Source organism: Medicago truncatula, chromosome 7, assembly GCF_003473485.1.
Source record: "Medicago truncatula cultivar Jemalong A17 chromosome 7, MtrunA17r5.0-ANR, whole genome shotgun sequence".
NCBI lineage: Eukaryota > Viridiplantae > Streptophyta > Magnoliopsida > Fabales > Fabaceae > Medicago > Medicago truncatula.
This window is the reverse complement of record NC_053048.1, coordinates 35,225,250-35,248,594: the sequence shown is the minus strand read 5'-3', so window position 1 is coordinate 35,248,594 and position 23,345 is coordinate 35,225,250. Positions and strand designations below refer to the sequence as shown.

Sequence of the window (23,345 nt, the reverse complement as noted above, 5' to 3'; positions counted from 1 at the left end):
TCTTTTTTCTTAAGAAACTTTCAAGATTAATTATTACAAATCTTTTAAATAATTTTTATTTAGAAAAAAAATGCAAGGGGGCTTAAATCATTTATCCTTGCTTGATTAAAAACTTGAGCCTTGCTATATGGTACGAAGTAATATGCACATGAACTGCACGACATATTGATATACATGTTAGATTTTATCTTATTGGATGCTAGCTTATAATTTTTTCAAAATAAAAGACAAACCAATGTAAAATAAACACTTAGAGAAGTGAAAACATGCTTGAATTGTATACTCCAATATATATCCGGTGCTTGACACATCATTGAAGAGGCAATGAAAGGTTAAAGTGATATATGAAAAAACACCGCCACAAGAGAGAGGTGTGTACGATTTCTCAAATTCTAGTAAATAAACATGTATGTGATATTGTACCCAAATAAAAATGAAGAAAAACTCAATTGACAATAAAAAAAAAACTAATTTGTGCGTGTGCGACGAAAATACTGTCGTGCACTTAAGCTTTTTACTAAAAACTTTTTGTTAAAAATTAACATTTTCTTGCCCAATAATGAATGCTTGAAAAAAGAGGCGACCAATTTTTTTTACATTTTCTTAATTTGAATTAGTGGTAAGACTATACGGGATATGATTAGGAATGATACCATTGAAAAGAGTTGCGATAGCACCTATAATAAAAAGATGGTAGAAAATAAGCTTAGGTGATTTGAGCATGTAAAGTGATGACTTGTAAATGTCCTAGTACGAAGAGTAGATCGAAGGGAGGGAAGTCGGATCAAAAGAAGTAGATAAAGACTATATGAGAAACTATTATGATAGATTAATGGGTTGATGAGTTTGATTCAAATGTGATTTATGATAAAACACTTGGTGTAATTCGATTCACGTAAACAACCCTAGTTAGTGGAATAAAGCTTGAGATAGTAACCTTTTAAAGTTTTCTGCTTGTTTTATTAATAAACAAAATGGGGAAAATGTCTTTGAAAAGAGAAACCACATGTGACTTAATTTTATTTTTTGTTAAATTTTTTGTACATTTAATTTGTATTTGCTTTCTCAATAATCATGTGATGTAATCTCACTTTTAGGCCGGTGGTAAATTTGTCTATGTCATCATTTTTTTTTTTTTTTTTTAATGTCTAATAACTAGCTTTCCTTCAGAACTCCATTTATAAAGAATGCGACCGATTAAAATGAAAATATAGCAAAAAGAAAAAAGAATTGTTGACAGTGGGATTTGAACCCACGCCCTTTCGGACCAGAACCTTAATCTGGCGCCTTAGACCAACTCGGCCATATCAACTTTTTGTTATAGTTTCGCGTTACAAGTATAAATATAACTAACATGTTCGTTAAAATGAATTTTTTTTTTTTTTTTATAGCTTTTGAAGAAAACCTAATTTATAATTCATGTGTTTTTTCAATCGGATTAATGAAAATATTTTTTACATTTTTTGTTAAAAAAATCATCTTTAAAATATTTATTCCAAATTGACCTTAATTTTTATGGTTAAATATGTTTTTAGTCCCTACAAAATCATAAATTTTAAAGTGTAGTTTCTATAAAATATTAATGGTATTTATTACCCCATAGTATCGTAGTTTGTAAGAATAGTCTTTGTTTTGAAATTTTTTACAAAAATGTAACTTTTAGGCCTCCAAAATTGTCCGTGTAAAATACAAATAGGGACTAAAATTGAGTTAAACATTTTAGGGATTAAAATTTAATCCAAATTTTTATTATAATCAATAACAAATCAGCCTGAAAACACATAAAAGTAGTATAAAATCAAAGAAAAATAGTCAATGGACACTTAAACGCCCATTATACATCTTTGAGAAAAATAGTCAGTAGACACTTAAACATCTATTGTACATCTTTGAGTAAAATAATAATCTAGGAGACTTCTGTCAACAAAACAAAAATCTATGGAAACTTAAACAACCATTGTATTGTTCTGATTTCTAAAAATCAATCCCTCACAATTTGTTTCAGACTGGGTCAAGGTTGACTAGAACTGAAAGTCCGCATCACAAGCCAAACTTTTCCTCAATATGATTTTCTCTCTCATTTAAAAAGATTCTTTAATTGATAAACGATGGTGAAGATTTGATATTTTTTATTTGACAATTTGCTAGTGTTCGAGTTTATGTTAAAGTTGATTGATGATTGAAAAAATAGATTTTATTTTTTATTTTTTATATTTTAATGATTTCTTAGGTTTTCCTTTTAAGAAGTTATGGGTTTTGGGATGAATTTTCTAGATTTTTACGATGTCAAATTTCTCTAAATGATCTTGTCAAAATTTACTATCAATTTATTTTCTACATACATGAGAGTGATGTGAACGGGCACGTCGACATTTAAGGGTGCACATTAACGTATCTAACATAAAACTTAACCAAAGAACTTATTCGATAGGCTAGTAAATTGGAGGACAATTTGTTTTTTTTTTTTTTTTTTTTAAAGAAAAGATCTTATATCATTTCACTAGTCAAAATGTGTTCAATACAATCAAGTGGCTCAATTAGGAGCTGGAAACTAGCTGACAATAGGGCTACCTTTGCTAACTTATGAGCAACCTCATTTGCTTGTCTTCGTACAAACTCAACACTAGAGTTTACATAATACTGACTAAATACGGATTTACATTCATGGATAATAGCACCATATTCCGTATAATCTTGCTTGTTAGAGGCAAAGCTGTTGACAACCTTCTTTGAGTCAAGTTAAAAGTATATTGGTCTTAACCTCAATTCATGAATCCATTGAAGAGCTGATAACAAACCCAACGCTTCTCCAATATGCACCCCATGCTTGTGCTAAAAACATTCCGTTTTTGCAAGCACAAACGTGCCTTCCTCGTCTCTAATATTTGATAGGACAATTTGGTTTATTTCAACAAAATTCAAGGATGAAACAATTTGATAGGAGGAACTAGTTTACTCATTCTCCTCAAAGAGAGATACTAAGGGTGGGTATATTTGATAAGACTCTTTTTTGGGCTTGTAGTTTATATATGCTTATTTGACTAAAAATGATATGTCTAATAAAGATCGCTTTCTTATGAATTTATAGTTTATTTTTATGAGTTTATAGCAATTTATAGTTTATAGTTTAAAGCTTATATGTTATCCATTTTTATCTCAATTTTACCCCTATAATCTTCATTGAAAATAAATATTAATTAAATACATATTTTTTAAGTTATTTCATATTTATAAACTATTTCAATCACTAATTTTACCAAACAATATAAATTTAACCACGGAGCTTATCTACTAGTTTATAAGTTAAATCCATTATAAACTAGTGGGTTAATGTTTAATAGTGTTTTAACCCCTGTAATATAGGTCATTTATGAGTTATCTCTGTTAAAAAATAATAGATTTCATCTTTGTAATTTGAAAGTCCTTTGGTTTTGGACCTGAAGACATCAAATTACAAAATTTATAGTACTTTTGTCCTTTATAATTTGAACAAATTTCGATTTATCATTGTATTTTGAGCAAAAATATCAATTTATCCCTTACCATATCATTCATTTTATACGGTCAAAATTCATGAAAATATAAAATTAAATATCTTTAAATTACAAAGATGAAATAAAAAATATATTTACAAAGGGTAGACCAGAAATATACAGAGGTAAATTATCCGCTGTTTTTTACCAAGTCATAAGGAAGGGTAAGGGTGTGTAACTTTCTCCACCGCGTTGTTTCCGCTAATCCCTGGCCGCTGCCGTTGTTTCGCTTCCAACCACCGTCTCCTTTCTCTTTCGTTTGAACAAAACAATGGGTGGTGGCACTGATGCACCCTTTTCAAACCACCCTATATCACAACAATCCCTTAACTCTCTCTTCGACCTTTCCAACTCCACCACCTTACAAACTTCCTTAGAAACTCTCATTGAATCTTCCAAATCCACTTCCAATCGTTCCCTCTACGCTTGCAAAAAAATCCTCCCCACAATTCTCACCGTACTCCACTCACCACCATCGCTTCATATTCTATCTCTCTGTTTCAAGCTTCTCAGAAACCTATGTGCTGGTGAAATTCTAAACCAGAATATGTTTCTTGAGAATGACGGTGTTTTTATCGTTGTTTCGAGTATTTTGAGGTCAGAGGTTGTTGGTTCTGATTATATGTTGGTTAGATGGGGTTTGCAGGTTTTGGCAAATGTTTGTTTGGCTGGGAAGGAACATCAGAAGGCTGTTTGGGATGAGATGTTTCCGGTTGGTTTTTTGTCGGTTGCGAGAATTGGAAAGAAGGAGGTTAATGATCCATTGTGTATGGTGATTTATACTTGTTGTGATGGAAATGATCAATGGTTTAGTGAGGTTTGTAGTGATGGTGGTTGGAATGTTTTGGTGGAAATTGTTAGAACTGCTTCTTCTGGTTAGTTTATTTTTTTTTGTTTTTGTGCTTTTCTATGTTTGTTTTCTCTATGTTTTTGTCTAGGATCATTCTTATGTTGTAGCTATGTTTGAATTCTTGTATGGAACAGAGTTTTTGGGAGGTGTAGAACCAACATGAGCATAAATAAGTGTAGCGGAGATGAGGGTGTTGCGTTGGATGTGTGGTAAGACTAGTGGGATAGAATTAGAAATGGCAATATTAGAGAGTTGGGTATCGTAGAAAAGATGGTGGAAAATAGCCTTAGGTGGTTTGGGAAAGTTTATCAGATGAAGGATAATCAGATCACTAGAGGCATAGGAAGACCTAGAAAAACTATTAAGAAAGATTTAGAGATTAATGAGTTGGATTGAACTATGGTTTATGATAGAACATCATGGCATAGTTTGATCCGTGTAGCCGACCCCCACTTAGTTGGATAAGGCTTGGTTGTTGTTGTATATGTATAGTCTGAATTCTAACTATATCCTTGATCTGGTAAAAAAATTAAACTAAATCCTTGATTGTAGAGTCCAATATATGTGTTCTAGGCTCATTCCCATGGTTAAATGGGAATCTCTTTAGGTGTAGCTTTGCTGATTTAGAAGCATCTCCATTGTGTTCCTTTGTTAAACCAGTTGATTCTCGACTTTCGGCATTCTTTGAAAATCCTGAGGTGGTAAGAGTTGGATCATTGTTGTAACCATTTTTTACTATCAACTTCAATGTATGCCTTGAAAGTGACACATAAAATTGAGATGAGTACCAAAGTAAGGAAAAGTTTATGATCATTTGGGCTGCTTTAAATTCCTTTGATAATAAGAATATATGGATTTAAGAGAAGTTTCAAAATTTTATAACCCAATAATGAAAACCAAAATTGAGGTATAAAATACTTTGGCTTACTGTAAAATTAGGATAGACAAAGTATTTTCTTAGAAGAAACAAAATATAGAAAAGGAACAATATGTTTCTGATTAGTTTGTAGTTATGTATTTTCTTGTGTATTTTTTTGTTTATTTACTCTATGACGTCTTCTGGGGTCATTCTTATTTTGTAGCTACGATTTTATTTATATATTTATTTGCATTCTTTATCAATTGGTTTATTTATTCTTTTCCAATTTGTAAAAAAAGTTACAAGTGGTAGATGAGCTTCAGTTAACGCCGAATCGATCGGGAGTAGCCAAGTTTGAACCCTGTTTAGAACATTCATTGGCATGATTTTACTTACCTCTCGACCGAACTCTGGATTTCCAGGGTACCCTGTCTCCTGAGAACCAGATGGTTAAAACAAAAAAATTATCCCATTTGAAAATTTACACATTTTGGCAAAACACTGGCATTATGTGATTGTTGCAGTAGACTCGCCTAATGGGACAATGCTTGTTGTTGCTTCTGCTCACTGTTTCTGTATTTTGCTATGCTGTCATGAACTATGAGTTGCTTCTGTAATTTGCTATGCTGCCATGTTTCATGACATGAGTGTCATATTTGTTTCTTATGGTTTTTAAGTTGTAAAACTGACTGATTGTCAACAAAAAAAAAAGTTGTAAAACTGACTTTTACTTCTTCAACTGAAACCAGCTAGTTTTGGCGAGGATTGGATAAAGTTGCTTCTTTCAAGAATATGCCTTGAAGACTCTCAATTGCGTGTACTTTTTTCTAAATTACGGTTTATGGATATTCCTGACGGTGAAGATACCAAGACAAAAGATGATCAGTTTTCATCTGAACAAGCGTTTCTTCTGCAAATCATATCGGATATTTTGAACGAGCGAATCGGAGATGTTACTATTTCTCTGGAAGTTGCATCGTTTGTTTATGGAATATTCAAGAAATCTATTGGGGTTCTTGAGCATGCAGTTAGAGGCAAGTCTGGTCTTCCCAGTGGCATTACTGATGTTGATGTTCTTGGCTACTCCCTTACTATGTTGAGGGACATCTGTGCTCATGATAGTGTGAGAGGTAATTCAGAGGATACGGAAGTTGTTGATATGTTATTGTCATATGGCCTCATTGAGTTGGTTTTTATTCTGCTTGGGGACCTTGAACCTCCAACAATAATCAGGAAAGGAATGAAACATTCTGAGAATCCGGACGGTGCTAGTTCTTCCTCAAAACCATGTCCTTACAAGGGCTTTAGGAGAGACATAGTTGCACTTATTGGCAATTGTGTGTATAGAAGGAAGCATGTACAAGATGAAATCAGGAGTAGAAATGGAATTTTACTGCTATTGCAGCAGTGTGTTACTGATGAAGATAATCCTTACCTCAGAGAATGGGGCATATGGTGTGTTAGGAATATGTTGGAGGGAAATGAGGAAAATCAAAAGGAAATTTCTGAATTGCAGCTGCAGGGATCTGCTGATGTGCCTGAAATTTCTGCACTTGGTCTACGAGTGGAAGTTGATCAGAAAACTCGGCGTGCTAAGCTTGTAAACGTGAGTGGAAATTAATTAGAAAACTTGGTGCCCTAAGCTCGTAAACACCCCATGAAATAATACTATAACTTGATTTTATGAATTCAACATGGAGTTCAAGTTCATATTTTAGATAATTAAACACCCTCTTGGCCAATAATGACTGTTTCTCACTTCTTGTGGAGTTTGTTTCTTTTTTGCTCTTTGTAATGGTTCGTTGAGTTCTTTTTTTCCTATGTCATATGGAATGGAACAACGATTTTGATTGTTTGGACCTGAGTTGTGATGTTTTCAACTTAAGCCTCCACTTGTTAAACAGGCTGGTGCTTATTGTATTGTGATTTGTGAGTCGTGACCTCAATTGAATGTTTTCCACGTTGTAATTGATGTTAGGTGACTTGCAAATTTAACTTTCATTCTGGTTTTCTGTTTATTGTATTTTTTGTCTCTAAATTTTCATTTTTTTTTCTTAATGATGAATGCTTTTGTGCTATGCAAAATCTTAATGCCTGATAATCAATCAGGTGCTCAGCATAAAGCAATAGTTGTACCTATTGTGCATAGATAGTTGCTAATTTAAATAGGATGGTTTCAAGGATGTGAGCATGGAACATTTTCTATTTTTTAAAATTACTTTCTGTAAGTAACTTTTGCATTGTTTCACGATCTTAGCATCTTGTTTTATGTCCCATGTTAATCTCACTGTCCTAATAGGTTGGGTGTTATGAACTCAAAAACTTTGCTTAAACTCTTAGAGTGTGTTTGGATGGGGGAATGTTTTGAGGGAATGTATTGTTTTGAGGGAATTCAAATACTTTGGGGTGAATTCCATTGTTTGGATAATAATTTGAAGCATTTTCAAAATGATGGAAATTTATGAAGTATTTTGTTTAAGTTAAATTTAGAGAATTTCAAATGACACCTAAAAGCTAAGAATTTCAAATTTCTTCATTGTTGTTATTTTTCATATTTTGCATTTTGGTCCTCAATTTTTTCAAAAATTTCAAATTGACCCCAAAAAATTTCCAAAAAATTGCAAATTGGTCCCTCAAATTTTTCAAAAATTATAATTTGACCCCTCAATTTTTTGAAATTTACATTTTGCCCCCTAATTTCAATTTTCAAATTTGGCCTAAAAAAATTAAAATTTATAAAAGTTGTCCAAAAATGATGACAATGAATTTTTTTATTACTTCATCCAAACAAAAGAATTGAGAAATGAAAGTAATTTAATTGAATCATTTAAATTGCCTAAAATTCTAAATTCTTTAAAATTTCTCAATTACCTCATCCAAACACACTCTTAAACTATATGTTACTGGAGTCAGAATGTGCTTAGGAAAACTGGATCCAAAAGTGTCCTATGTGTGCATACAAAGATAACTCCTTTGTTAGGTTCTAATTTTTCTGAGACACAGCCTTTGATATTCAAATCTGTACCACTTCAAACTCCTAATGCAAGGGCCCATTTGTAAGGAAGGAAATTACCAAGAAGGGTTCTATAAATGGCAAAAGTAATTCCAATTGGAATCCACACGAACATGCAGAAAGTTGCTGAGGGTGTAGGCAAGAATGCTAGTCTCACCATGAAATACTAATGGCTTTGGATATTTCTCCTTGGCATCACTGAGTTTTGACTATTTTTTCCTTCATTGTTCATCACATAAGCTTCCTGTCATAATCATATATCTGGAATTAGACACAACACATCAACATGATCTAAAACAGATATACTTCATTTCTGTTGTCAGATTAATATTTGTTGGTTAATTTACTAAAATTTCAAGTTCAACACATCTTTTGATCATTAAATCTTGCTTCACGATTGCAATCTAGCCCAATTTTTTCACATTGCACCACCATGAATACTTTGCTGATAATCAAAGTTGGAACAGTTGTTTATCAGGTACCTTTTGCAGTATGTCTTAGACTTATATTCAAATTCAAGGTGCCTACATTAATTAATTTGGATTGCCTATATGGGATTGCTCATTTTGCATGCACATGAAGTAGAAATGGGAGAGGGAAAGGTTGGGTTGGGGAAACAGAAGCAACATGCTGATATGTTAGAAGAGCATGTTATTTATTTTTGGACAATTTAATTGTTAATGAATAGCAAGGAAATTCTTTTCCCTCCAAATCCTTATGAGGTGCTAGTATTTAACTATGAGCAAGCTAAAATGACTTCTGTCTTGAGACCAAAGTAATTTTGAAGTATGACAAGCTGAATTGTGTGAAAGTATTCTTAATGGTCTTTACTGCACAAATCAAAGCGCTAAGTTAGAAAAATTCATATATTTGATGATTGAAGTATGACAATTTAAGTTGGACTCGGCACAGTGCTGGATCTTGCCCAAAATATTGGGGGGAGCGTCAAATATTAACTAAAATATTATAATTGAAATTCATAAAAGTCGTACATAATTTTTTGGTATAAACCGGGTATCCTTCGCGTGCAACTGCGGAGACTAATCCCTCAAGCATGGACCCAAATGGGCGGCAGGCTCTCCCTAAGAGTTTTAACGTTGTTGCATGCCCAAGGCTGGATTCGAACCCAAAACCTTGATTAAGTTAGAAGAGACCCGTTCCATCTCATCTAAGCGCTCTTGGGTAAAATCGTACATAATTTCATTCAATAAATGTCACCACAACAACTCCAATACAAAATTAAAGCTCCAATTATACTATCCACCAGATTGGCTATCCTAGCCTTATAGAATCAAAAGTAGCCTATTTAAATGCTAGTCTATTTAAATGCTTGCATGTGTGAATGAAGGAGGTATCAGAGAGACTGTGCGCAAAATAAAATTATATCAAAAGTATTTTCGTACACAATATGCAGTTTATGAGTCTCTCAAGAGATCCGTCCCTGACTATGCAGCTATATTTGTGTATACAACGTTTATTGTGAGAATTATTACAATAAATAGTTATATAGTACTCCCTCCGTCCCAAATTGTATGTCATTTTAGAAAAAATATTTGTCTCAAATTATATGTCGCTTTACAATACCAATGAAAAATTAATGTTATTTTTCCTATTATATCCTTAACTATTTATTGCTCTCTCTTCTTTCAATTCCTTCATTTATCTTTCTCATACTACCTCCGGTCCTATTTATAAGAGAAATTTAGGTCAACAAAAGTGAATGTATTTGGAATGAATTTTTAACTAGATACATCAACTTTTATTGATCCAAAATTCTCTTATAAATAGGACCGGAGGGAGTATCATTTATTGAGGACAATTTTGTAAAACAACTCATAATATCTCTTTCCCACACAATATTAATTACATTTCTTAATATGTGTGAAATGTCCAAAACGTCATACAATTTAGGACGGAGGGAGTATATACTTGTGTATAGATATATTCAATGTTGAGTAGAATACCATTTATCGATATATTAGTTATGAGGGCATATCACATGGGAATGTCAATTTTATATGAGAATGGTAAGATTATTTAGAACAAATGTACTCAGATAGAGTTGAAAAAGAGAAATAATATTTGTCTAAATATTTATGAACAATTTTTGGGCCAACTTCCTTTCTCTCTCTCCCTCTCTCTCTTTCTCTCTCTCTTTGTTTTTGTCCTAAAAGAGGAGTGAATAAAAAGTTGCCCAAAAAATGGTTGTACTAGTACAAATATCATTTATCGTAGAAAAATAGTTAAAATGAAAGACACAATCTTTTAAAACATAGAACATAACCTTTCCAAATTGGCAAGGCAACTATGTTGTCATATAATCATGCCATACTTGTAGGACCATGAATTACAAAACAAGTAGCATTCCACATTAAGTATTAAATATATATACACAAAGACAACACTTTTTATAGGAACAGTTTGCCTGTATAATAATCAAGAATTGGTCTGTAGTTTTGTGAGTTAATCCTAGGAAAGGAAAAAGAATAACCTGTAAAGGTGTTTGACTATACACTATGTGTTTCTGTAACTATCAACCATTTCAAAATTTTCTATTTTTTAATTTACATCTCATCCTAATGGCTAGTAGAATGTGACAGACTCAAAGTAATCATCAGTATCTCAAATGGTAAGATTCTCCTTCATGGCAAGAAAAGATCCAACAATTTTTCCTCCGACATCAGGGAACTCTTCTTGATCGGGAAGTGATCTGACTTTCCCCTTTCGATCAACATATACAGGGTATTTTAGTAGATGCCCTCTCATCTCTGTCACATCATTTGCTGCAAATTGTTTCCAGTTCATTTCACCAATTGCTCTAACCTTTCGCACGCATTCAAGGCTCTCAGGTTGCAAGAAGCAGTCATCAATTGTTCCAGTATGTTCTGCCCAAAGTGACATCCTATATCCATGGATCTGCATAGTATAGTTCACAAAGAAATTCTGTCAGATTATAATACATACATGTTGATTTATTCAAACTTCAAACACATATGAAGAAAAACAAAATTCAAAGAGATGCCAATGAAAACAAGAAATCGTTTGCTTAGCAAAGAAAGCAAATACTAGTTACCATCAATGTAAAACAATATTCTTACTTGTCCAAGTGGATTGGAATGTTTTCTTGCCCAGGTATGATGAGGTTGGTATGCTCCCATTGCAATCTCACTGTCCCTTGTTCCTTCCATAGAGCGTTGGTTAATGTTTGCGGAGCCCACTATCACATATTCATCATCAACTATCATGCCTTTTGAATGAACATATATCATGAAACGTCGACTATTTCGACTATTTGCCTGGAAAGAAAGCACCACCATACAAAACAATTACTAGTCGTATCACTCAATAGTAATGATTGTATGCCGAGAAAAACCAAATCATGATTTCATAAAGAGCGTAAGGAATATTTTCTGGGATGTTAGTGACATACTTGTGGACTATTTGCTGGGGGAGGATTTCCCGACACACTGATATTTTCGTAGATATTGATGGCCTCTCGATTACCAAGACAGAAAAAGTTCAAATAGTCTTGCACAGAGAATGCTGCTTCAAGCCCAGCTTCAACCAAAGCCTTTGAAATTGTCTCATACATCATTTGCATTGTTTTATTCTGCAAAAAATTTAAAAATAATTCCAGATTAACATATGCATTATTGACCAAGTACTGAGTAGCGGTAGCATAACCTTTCTTTGACATTATGCAGCCAAAACAATTTAACAGTTAAGCCCTACCAATCATTTGACATGCCAAAAAGATAGTTTATAAAAATTAAGAGTCCAATTTCATTTTTCTTCCAAAATTCACAGTAGTAGTTTGGTATGATGACATAATAATAATTAAATGCCAAACAATTCAAAAATTAAATAAAATCCTTGCCAAGTTTTTTATATTCAAATTGGGATTCAATTTGAACCGTACCTGCCAGAATAGAATCCTTTGTGTGGCAGCACCTGTTGGAACACCTTCTGGCCACATTGGAATTACTATATAAACTGCAAACCTCTCATTTGCTTTAATCTTTTCCGCAATCTTTAGAGCAATTTCCATTGGAATTAAATTATTAGCGCCTGCCAAAAAAGAATCTAACATAAATTTAACAAATTGGATACAGGCTTTGGGTTATGTATCCATACCAAAGCTCATATAATTTTAAAAATATTAGTATAGTACCAGATGTAAATAGTGAAATATAAGCAGTTTTTCAGTGGTCGTTTCGTGAAAGAGTCTGTTTTAGGTGGTGATGTTTATTTTGGTGGGTGTTGTCCTCAGGGGTGTTGAAGGTAGGGTTTGGCTAGTTGTTGTGTGTAGGAGTTATTTTCGGGTGTTCCGCCTATATACGGCGCCTTTTATTTGTATTCTCTAAATCACCGGTCTCTGTTCGTCTTGAGCAAAGATTTGGTTTTTAATAAAATTTGCTGATTCAAAACAAAAAAAAAACAGTTTTTGTATGCAAAAAGAGGAGTATCATACCAAGGTCTTTATGTTGACTCCAATTGTAAGAAGAGCCGATGAAATATTGATTCTCTATATAAATGTAATGCTGTGCAGCACGAATAGCCTTCACGTATGCTGTATGTATGCTCATGTCAATCAGCACATTCTTCCCACAGACAAGGTTCTGCAAATATCCAATAACAAATTACCTTCTCATACACAAGTTGGTTGATGTTTGATGAATTGAAATCAAACACGAATAAGAAAAATTAAAACAAAAAGCTTTTGTTTACCTTGCCAGTCGCCTCTCTTGGATCTTTTGGAAATCCCTTAACAGAACCTGAATCAATTGAGCGAAATATCTACATTCCAAAGTAAACATAATCAATAATTTCATTTTCGAGAAAAAAGAGGAAATAATACTTCTACAAAATCAAAATACCTATTGAGTATGAAATAGGTAATTACCTGAACATGCCATGATTCAGGATCATTCTCACCACTAGGAGTGTCATTAATGCCAATAACATCTGGAATTCTTTCGAGTCTGAGTAAAGCATCATCATATGAAATTTTCAACTTCTTTATCCCCTGTGGTTTTGAAGCTTTTAACCAGCGCTCCTCAAAGTTAGTTAAGACATCATAAGCTGCCGGACCATCAATTTTAGTATGCAAATCATGCCACGGCTCCCTTGGACAACCACCAGTGTTACCCTGTTATGAAAAATAAATTGCATCAACAGAATAATTGGTCTTCTTTTTCTGCTTACTGGTTCCGCGATACAGATTTAACCCTGATTTATTTATTTTTTTGAGGGAGGGAGGATTTAACCATGATTTAAATTGCATTTAGATGTACAATTTCGGATAGGTGAATATAAATATATTTTTTATAATAGGGTTAAAATCTCATAGCAGTAGTAGTTTTTTTAATTCAATGCACGTAAGACTAACTCCCACAACAACATATGCTCAAAAAATCTCTTTAATCTTCCCCACATAAGAATGCAATAAGCATATTATTCCTTATGCTTTGACTTCCTCTAGAGCTTCTAAAACTTAGAATCATTTTTTTTGTTTGCTATTTTTTCACAAGTTATTCCATCAATACTTGGTTTACCAGATAATCAATGGATAACTGTAATTAGTCTTGATCGTGCTACAAAGTGGAGTCTGAAATAAGAGATTACCGTGAAAGTTGGGTTGTGGTAATCATCTTTATGTATTGTTTGTAATGTCTTAAAGAGAGGATGCTGGGGAGTATCATATCGGCCATCACATAAATCAAGTCCACCGACAAATGCTACAATTTTTCTTCTGTTATTTCCAGCATCAGCATCCACAATTACAGTTTTCTGATGATGTGTATATATGGTTCCAACTTCCTGACAAGAAGACAAAGAAATTCAATGTTGGATTCTGAAACCAAAACTGTAGAAATATTAGACATAGTGTACATGTACATAAATGCATGAACACATATTTATGTTAATGTAAACTTAGAAGTCAGAGTTTATAACTAAATGTATACTCTTAAGTAGTATATGACATAGTGTACACATACATGAATGCATGAACATACATTTATACATGATGAGCATATGCAACTGCCAAATATAAATGATAATTTACAAGTTTAAATCCCAATAATGCAAGGTTTTAAAGAATAATTGAATAATAAAAACCAGCATTTCATCAAAATTTGTTGACAATTGAGCATGATTAATAATATATATTTGAATTAGTAAAAAAGCCGTCAAATCTAACCCTTTGCTTGACCCAGCTATGTCGTTTTCCAGCACTACGAGGACAAAGCAGCACATGGACTGATGAGTGCTTGAAAAACCGCCTAGTTTCCTCATCATGAGTTGCCATGACACCATCCTTAATGAATAGCCAAAGATTTTCATAAATTAGAACAAAAAGAGAAAATCATAAATAGTATACTTATGTTAAAAAAGAAACTAAAAGAAGCAATCAATCACATAGATTTTACACAAAATAAAGTAAACATTAGTTGTCACACAGAAACATTAGTTGATACAAGAATGGAATTGCTTGTTCACTTATTTTGTTCCATTACCAATTAGATAAGGGCAAGAACAAGTGCATTGTTATATTTACGAATATTACAATCCAAAGTTATAAAATGTCTCAAGTCTAAACATGAACAGGTTTTCAAGATCGTCAGCTCAGATTTAGTAAGGACGGCCGTTGATAAGATCGACAAAGTTCAAAAAGAGATAAATAATGTACTGGTGACGACAACATGAAGCAAAGATGAGCACACTGCATGAAATTCGCATCCAAATCCTACCAGCCATTCCAAGCACAGAAATGAAAGTATATATAACAAAAAAATTGCATGACTTACTGTTTTATAACCCAAAATACTTCTTGATGTAGGATCATCCCAAATAAGGAGAAGCACTCTTACTCCTTCTTGTGACTTTGTCTTCAGAAGATCACCTAAGGTATAATCGGAACTGTAACCGGCATCCCTTATCAACCTAACTTTGTGCCACACCGACCATCCTGTAATATATATCAAGCGGCGAGCTTGACTTATGGCATCAAATATGTCATGCCAACACTTTCCATTCACATAAAACATCCCACTATCAAGCAACACATTAGGGAGGCTACCATCTGGAACATGAGCATCTTGATATAGAGTAACATTTCCCCCTTTCCTCAAAGGAAAATAAGTGGCAGGAACACCAATATATTCAGGCCCTGCTCCAACTCCTTGATGATAAAAGCTCAATTGCTCCATTGGGATGTACTGAATGGACAGGCTCAGTATAGCACCTTGCTTATAAGGCTTCCCATTATTATTCAGTATAGGGTAAGTTCCCTGAACTATTGCCCCTGAGTATATTTGTTCCACTGGAATCGCCACAGTACCAATGAGCTGTGAACCCACAACATCACTGTCTTTAACCAAAAAGTGCACTTCAGCAGCGTTATGTGCAACAGGAACATAGAAGTGTTGACTCCAAATAGGATTTTCAGAATTGCTAATCACAAAAGTCCTCCCAATTACTGCATTTGCCACTGAAATCGAAACATAAGGATCACTGGTAATCTTCTTATTCATTGTTCCTTCAATTTTATTACTTACACTACCAGGTAATTTACCAAACATATCCCCCAATGTTTTGTGGAACATGTCCATATTCGGAAGATTTTTGGCTTCATGAACCCATATATCTAAGTTTCCATGAAGGAGCAAAACTCTCAAGGACCCTTTATTCTGCACCGGAACAATCTGCATGCTCTGACTATGCATTGATCCGTTAAACGAGCCAGAATAATCCGAAAGTCTACCTGAGTTCACCCGACTCGGGTACGAGGATCCCCAACCGGAGAAGGAGTTATTAGAATGTCCATAAAAATCCTCCTTCTTCTGTTGCAACTTTGATACCGAAATCGAATGCGTAAAAGGTTGACCTGAAGCTGCAGGAGCTGGAGGCGATGCAGGAGGAGTTGGATGGTTATCAGACAACTTAACATTGTTCATTAGATCATCCAAACGTGGATAAGCAGACGGCTTGGAATTATCGCCACCACTAGTTTGTGATACTCCACCAACTGCTGTTGAACTTGATGTATCTGGCCAGTAAGGACCAGAGAAGCTATTATGACGCGAATGAAGATCAGGACGGTCTTCATGAGGAGTATTTTGCTGATAATAATTATAATAATGAGAGGATGATCCATGTTGTAATAAGCTAGCATGGTGTGAGTGTGAAAGGGAATGTTGAGGAGGACTATGATGACTCCCTGGAGGAACATGGTAAGGATAAGAGGGTGGGGCTGAGGGTACTAATTGATGAAGAGGGGCAGGTGGAGGGTATGCATAATCAAATGGGGCAGTATAATTGGATGATGATGATGATGGTAGTGGTGGTGATCTAGGATAGGAGGAATAGTTGAAGGAATGTGAAGAAATGTAAGGATATGGATAAGGAGGAGCATGATGAGTATGGGAATGTGCATATGGATCTTGAGGTGGATATGGTGGATGAGGGTGAGGGTGAGGGTGAGGGTTAGGGTTAGGGTTAGGGGGGTACATATAAGGGTTTGGATACCTATATGGATAACCATAGTTATTATCCATTAAACACTATATTCTCAATCCTTGATGATGAAATGTACTAATAAAAAACTGAAATTTTGATTCTTAAGACCAAATGGTCATTGAAAAGATCATCATCAAATTGGAACAATACAAGCAAGAACAATGGTAATTGGATTTGAATTAAACACTAATCTCAATCCATGATGATCAAATATATACTACAAAACAAGGCAGAAAATATGATATTCAATTAAAAGGGTCATAGAAGAAATGATCAAATTGGAATAATACAACAAGAATGATGTAATTGGATTTGAATTGATAGAAAAGAAAATGTACAAGAAGAAATTGTGTGTTGAGTTTGATGAGATAGAAATTGTACAATGTATTTTGAAGATTGAAAATGAATATGAAAATAGTGGGTGTTGAATAAAATGAAGGAATCTAGCTGAAAAGTGAGAATTTTACGAAATTGAGATGAAGGAAGAACAAGATTCGTTGAAACAGAGGAAGAAGGAAGGAAGGAAGGAAGGAAGAAGAAGCAGCGTTGTTTCTGTCAGCAGTTGACAACGTGTACGAGGTCCCACGTGGACTACCTCGAATTACACGTTACATTAAATATGTTTTTATGTTTTTTTTGTTTTTTATTTGAAAGGTGTTATTCAAGATTGTTGCTTTAATACTAGTTTATTTTTATGAAGAGACTGGATCATAACAAAATGATAATTTTTTTATTACATTAAATATTTTTTGATTATATATATTTTAAATTATTGACAGGTTTTTTTATAATTTTTTTTTGTCAAATTAGCATTGTCATATTTGGTTAAAATATGGTTTTGGTCTCTGCAAATATGTCTCGTTTTGGTTTTGATCACTGGCTCCACTTTTGTGATGATTTGCACACGTGACACATAATGACTGAATCCATTTATTAGAAAAATAGTCAATGCACAATCTTTTGATTTTTAAAAAGATCCCTGTAAAATATTTTACTTTTGAAAATAGTCCCTCGAGAGACTATTTTCAAAAACAAAATATTTTGCAGGAACCGAAAACAACAAAAAAAATTACAGGGACTAAAACCCAAACGAGACATATTTACAGGAACCAAAACCATATTTTAGCCGTCATACTTTTGACTTTGTGATGTACTAAGTTTATTTTTTTATTTTTTTGTTCAATGTACTAAGTTTTATTTAAAGTTAATTTCTACTTCAAATCTGGTTAGTGTCTTAAAAAAATAAATATAAATTCTTTTATAAATGTTTTTTTAGTCCAAAAGTCTTATTTACTTTAAGCTAAAACATCATGATTGAAAATGGGAATATGACATCATAGAAAGAATCCAATAACTAGCAATGGGGTCAAGATCCTCTCCATTTATAAATTTTTTTATTTGTTGCAATTTGGAGAGAGATAGACAAAAAAAACAAGTGGTGAGTCCTATCACTAAGCGAATCCCACCATCATTAATTATTTTTTTACTTTTTATGTGTCTCTATCTCTCTAAATGGAACAAATAGAGAAATTTATAAATGGAAAAGATATTGACCCCTAGCAATGTGTCATGAAATTCTTCCTTTTTCCTCATTTGGAATTTTATTCTCTCCTGTTTATATGTTATTCTGTTATTCATACATCTTTGAATCTTATCCTTTTTGTTAGTAATACCTGTTGCATAAATGAAATAGCTAATATGTAATGACGATTATCAATGCAAATCAATACAAAGTTATTCATTTTTTATATTTGTTCATTCATCCTCTTTCTAAAATTCAAATCTTTATAGTTATACGCTGTTTCCTCGTCTTAAATTTTTCTTTATATAAAAATGTTATATGTTATATTTAGAGTTATGTTTTTTAATATTAAAATATAGATTACCAAAAAAATAAAGAACATGAAAAATGTAACATTATTTGTAACACTATGTTTATCTTTTAACTCTCTTATTTTTTATCTTCTAAAACGTACACGAAACACCTAAAAATCAAAGGTCATATTTGACATTATTATTTTTTATGTCAATATATAATTTCTTTTTTATTTATGGGATAGTTGCGGTTTAATTAATCCTAAAAAACCTCATTTAATACTATGAAAAATAATTTTATTTTGGTTTAATTTTTTTACGCACTTTGAATTTTATAAAAAATAATTTTTTATGCATTGGAGTAGTGTGATATGGATGATAAAATTTGTAAATTCTAGTCTGAATAAAATTATCATTGATAAAATGATAAATATAAAGTGTACAAATGAATCATTCCAAATTACAACAATGAAAACAATTAGTAAGAAGAAATTATAAATTACCCTTATGATACTACAATTTTCAACAATAATGTAATGTAAGATCAAATCAAGTTCATTCTTTCTTCTCCGAGTAGAATGATTTTTCACTATTGCCATGTCACTGCAATAGGACTTCTAACCTTATATTTGCCTGATACCCAAATGATTGATCCAAATGATGAACTACCAGTAACTCTAGCTTTTCCAACTGCCAAAAATGTAACTTTATAGCTTAATTTCTGACCAAATTTTTCAAACTTCAATTTCCTTGGTTCAACATTAACAATAACTCCATGAGGTTCTAAAACTTCAACAACATAAGCACTTTGTGATTTTCCAACATTTGTGACAACTCTTTTGTATGTCACATTATGTGTTGTTTTGCTAAACAAAACAGAAAATGAAGGATAGTTCAAGTCACCAACTTGAAAAACTGGTTTCTTAGAACATTTGAAGTTAGTTTTTGTCAATATAGTAATCTCTGAAGAGGTAAAATTAAGGCTGCAAAAGTAATTCAAGTAGTCTTTGGTGTTAATATCATAGACTAATCCAGGATCAGAAGCACTTTCTGGATTAACATGTCCTGAACCAAATGCGAAAGGGTTAGCAGGAGCTGAGTTATTTAAGGCAAGGTCAGAAATTGGAAGTTTTCTATTGTTCAATGTGTAAGCTGTTGTCATAAGAGATGATTTGATCATTGCAGGTGACCAATCTTTATGTACTGATTTAATCAACGCGGCTACGCCGCTAACATGAGGACAAGACATTGAGGTACCAGAAACAATGTTGAATAGTACTCTTCTTTTGTCACTCTTGATCATACTTGGACTAGTTTTTGATGGCCATGCAGCTAAGATGTTAACACCAGGTGCAGTTACATCTGGTTTGATAATATCTTGTGCTATTATGTTTGGTCCTCTAGAAGAAAATGCTGCCACTATTGGTGCAATGTTACCATACCTTGTTCCTAGAAAGGAAATTGAAGCTGTTGGTTTTTTAGTAGTGTTAAGGTAGATTCTAATAGCTTTACCTGCTGAAGCACCTAAGGAAGTAGCTGGCAAAATGTGAGGATCAGAAAGAAGCTCTTCGCCTTGATTTGCAGAGTTGAGTAGTATCATTCCATATCCACCTGAATTTTTAACTTCCGCTCCTTTTTCGGTTCTACCATTGATTCCTCTTTCACAAACAACTATTTTTCCAAAAACAAGTTTTTTATCAAGTGAGTTTTTTGTGCAGAATACTGCTTCTCTCTTTTTACCTGCTGTTTTTCCATAAACAAGTGGGAATTGTTGGTTTGGTTCGTTTTTTCCTTGGTACAAAGATGTGCCTTCAAAATTTTTTGAGTTTCCAAGTTTTACTTTTGTTGGAAAAGTTCTGTCAATGTAGCTAGCAGCAACTGTCATGATCCATGGTGCGCCGTTTCCCACAGTTGATGCAAAAGGGCCTGAGTTGCCTGCTGAGCAAGAAACAAAAACACCGTTTTTCGTTGCTCCAAATGAAGCTATAGCAATACTATCATTATAAAATGGTTTTGGAATACTTCCTAAAGATAGTGATAGTACATCAACACCATCAGAAACTGCTTGATCCATAGCTGCTAACACGTCTGAATTCGCGCAACCAGAAAGCCAGCATACTTTATACGCTGCAATTCTTGAAGTATACCTCATTCCACTAGCTGAGCCTCTAGCAAGTCCAAAAATGTTTGCATTTTTCACCACATTACCAGCCGTGGTCGAGGCAGTGTGCGTTCCATGTCCTTGAGAGTCTCTAGCGGAACGATAATCAGTTGTTTCATTGATTTTTCCGATGAATTTTTCGTACCCTCTGAAATAGTATCTTGCACCAATAAGCTTCTTGTTACAATTTGAGAGTGAGAATTTTGTACCTTGCTCACAAACACCTTTCCAATGAGGAGGTACTGGAGAAAAACCCGAGTCTTTGAAACTGACGTGTTCAGGCCATATTCCGGAATCAAGGACACCAATGATCACATCTGAGGCCAAACTTGGAGCACTCCAAAGTCCTTTTCCATTAGTCAGGCCAAGAAAATGTGGTGTGTGTGTTGTGTGGAGGGTTGATAATTCATCAGGTATGGCTGAAAGAAAACCATCAACTTGGTTTAAGTGTTTAAGTTGTTTTTCAGAAAGTGTGGCTGCAAAACCAAACATGTTGGTTTCATAGGCATAAAGAAGCTGAGGTGATAAAAGCACCTCTTCTTCTTCTTCTTCTTCTTCATCTTCATCTTCTATTGAAGCTTGAGAAATGAAATCAATGATTGATTCAGACCATGGTTTTGTGCCGTCTTGAGAATGAGTTGAGGCTTCGATTTTGGTCTTGTCCATGTGTACTATATATGTTTGCTGCGCCGAGAGAGCAACTGAATTTGTCACCATAAGAGCCAGGAATAGAAAGACTATCCTGAATATCATGATGCCTGCAAGAAAATGAAGAGAGGAACAATTCATGGCTAGTGTTAGGATCTAAATATCTGTGAAAGAATCAATCTTCTCATGCAACAAAAATAAAATAGGAAAAAGTATAGTATTCCATTTCAAAACTTCTATAGACTACTTTTCTTTACCAGTTTTTGCTTATATTGTATGAAAAACACATCACTTAGCTAAGAAAAACAGTGACCAATTTAGAGACCGAAAATGTCAAACCGTTCGCTAACATTAGCAACTATTGGTTTAGTGACATTTTTTAAATCGGTCTCTAAATCATTAACAAACTCGTTTAAAAGTTGATTTGGAGACCGATCTAGCAAACGATTTGAAAAATCAGTCGCTAAATTGTCACTAAATCATTCGCTAAATGATGATTTGTTAGTAGTAGCTAATCTTAGAATATTATGTACTATATGCAATAATTAAAAAGAAGTTAATTTTGCTTGTTACATGTAAAACATACTAGACAAACTATGCAAGTCAATGAGATAGAGACTATACAGAAGATTAAAGTAGAAGTTAGTACCTATGCTTGAGTTAGCACAAGACAAGGAGAGAAAGTTTTCAGGATAAGGAATAATGCTAATAATCTCCAAACATCAAATCTTAAATAAGCTCAAAAAGTGAAGGTTTTAAACTAACTTTTTACATATGCTCATTGCTATTAAAGAAAATAAGTTGTTACCTTCTCTTTACTTTTCTTCTACTTCAAGACTGAATTTCTCAGCAATTCAAAGATCTCAAAATGTGTATATATAGAAAGTCTAACTATGTGGCATAATGGCATTGGCTATCAAATATAGCAATATCTTTCTCCAGTCTGTACTTAATAATTATAGTAATCACTTGTTTCTAGTTTTACTTTTATATCACGCTTCCTTTTTTAGAACCTTTTTTAAGTTTTAATCATGACATTGTAAATTTGTAATTATAAGATTGTTTTGAGTTTTGACTAGTATACACCTAAAAGAATAATTAGAATATAGAAGTGTGTCTCTTGAGATAGCAATAAGAGACATGTCATTCATAATGTCCTACATGTAAGCTTTATTTTATTTGGTCAGCACCTTGTTTTGGATTAATTGGCTGGGTCCCTTAATGCTCCAAGTGGGGCTCTTGTCCTAATGTAAGCATTTGATGATATACCAGTACAACGCGGTGAATCATAGTTTGAATTTCTAAAGCAAGATGTGTTAGTACTTGACAACTCCATCAATAGGATTGTCTCCAGTGGAAGAAGAACAGTAAATTTCGATTTTCCCATACAAAAATAGTATTAATTACACATTTTATTTTATTTTCAAATGGTATGTTTGGATAATCAACATTTATTTAAAAAATTTGAATAAATAAATTAATTAAAAATTTATCGAATAAACACTTATATTATTTTTATAAATGAAATAATGTTAATTTTTTTATTTACGCGGTAAATTGTTTTTTTTATAAAACTAATTATGAAGAGCTTATTAAAATAAGTCGAAAACAACTTATAGACATGTCGCAAGGAGTTATTTTTTATAATTTCATTCAATCACTTACATAAATGTACCATAAGATAACATACCCCAAATCTATATCCAATAACATACTTATAAGCATGGATATTTTTTATGGACATTGAATGCAACAGTATGGGATGCTAACGGATCAAGGGACTTCATATGACAAGACAAGCTTACCAATTTATTCTAAGTTAGTTGAATCACATGGAAGTTTGTTTCAAACTAAGGGGTGTAGGGCCAAATAGCTTAGAATACTTGTGGATTGGACGATAACACAATTGAAGTTTTTGAAATTTGATATCTTCTCATTAAAATGTT

General features: G+C 33.2%; 3 protein-coding genes and 1 non-coding gene across 5 annotated transcripts; 1 reads left to right on the top strand and 3 right to left on the bottom strand.

Annotated features, from left to right (window-relative positions):
• Window positions 1-1,231: 1,231 nt before the first annotated feature.
• On the bottom strand, window positions 1,232-1,312 carry TRNAL-AAG (transfer RNA leucine (anticodon AAG)). The gene has a single exon. It is a non-coding gene; the product is annotated as a tRNA-Leu (tRNA).
• Window positions 1,313-3,675: 2,363 nt separating this feature from the next.
• Window positions 3,676-7,254, top strand: LOC11428727 (ataxin-10). Its single transcript, XM_003623765.4, has 2 exons — window positions 3,676-4,408; window positions 5,992-7,254. The coding sequence occupies exons 1-2, from the start codon at window positions 3,805-3,807 to the stop codon at window positions 6,861-6,863; spliced, it is 1,476 nt and encodes a 491-aa protein (XP_003623813.1). The 5' UTR covers window positions 3,676-3,804; the 3' UTR covers window positions 6,864-7,254.
• A 3,294-nt stretch (window positions 7,255-10,548) lies between these two features.
• On the bottom strand, window positions 10,549-17,364 carry LOC11428726 (phospholipase D gamma 1). Its single transcript, XM_003623763.4, has 10 exons — window positions 15,065-17,364; window positions 14,458-14,574; window positions 13,881-14,075; window positions 13,159-13,404; window positions 12,984-13,052; window positions 12,727-12,874; window positions 12,175-12,323; window positions 11,686-11,865; window positions 11,354-11,551; window positions 10,549-11,171 (listed from the first exon to the last, which is right to left on the bottom strand). The coding sequence occupies exons 1-10, from the start codon at window positions 16,811-16,813 to the stop codon at window positions 10,878-10,880; spliced, it is 3,345 nt and encodes a 1,114-aa protein (XP_003623811.1). The 5' UTR covers window positions 16,814-17,364; the 3' UTR covers window positions 10,549-10,877.
• A 1,621-nt stretch (window positions 17,365-18,985) lies between these two features.
• Window positions 18,986-22,352, bottom strand: LOC11431641 (subtilisin-like protease SBT1.1). 2 transcript variants are annotated; one of them, XM_024770518.2, is made up of 2 exons: window positions 22,208-22,352; window positions 18,986-21,509 (listed from the first exon to the last, which is right to left on the bottom strand). In XM_024770518.2, the coding sequence occupies exon 2, from the start codon at window positions 21,502-21,504 to the stop codon at window positions 19,180-19,182; it is 2,325 nt and encodes a 774-aa protein (XP_024626286.1). In that variant the 5' UTR covers window positions 21,505-21,509; window positions 22,208-22,352; the 3' UTR covers window positions 18,986-19,179. The 2 variants fall into 2 exon arrangements, with proteins under 2 accessions (XP_024626286.1, XP_003623810.2); XM_003623762.4 differs by lacking the exon at window positions 22,208-22,352 and adding an exon at window positions 22,049-22,189.
• Between the last annotated feature and the right edge of the window lie 993 nt (window positions 22,353-23,345).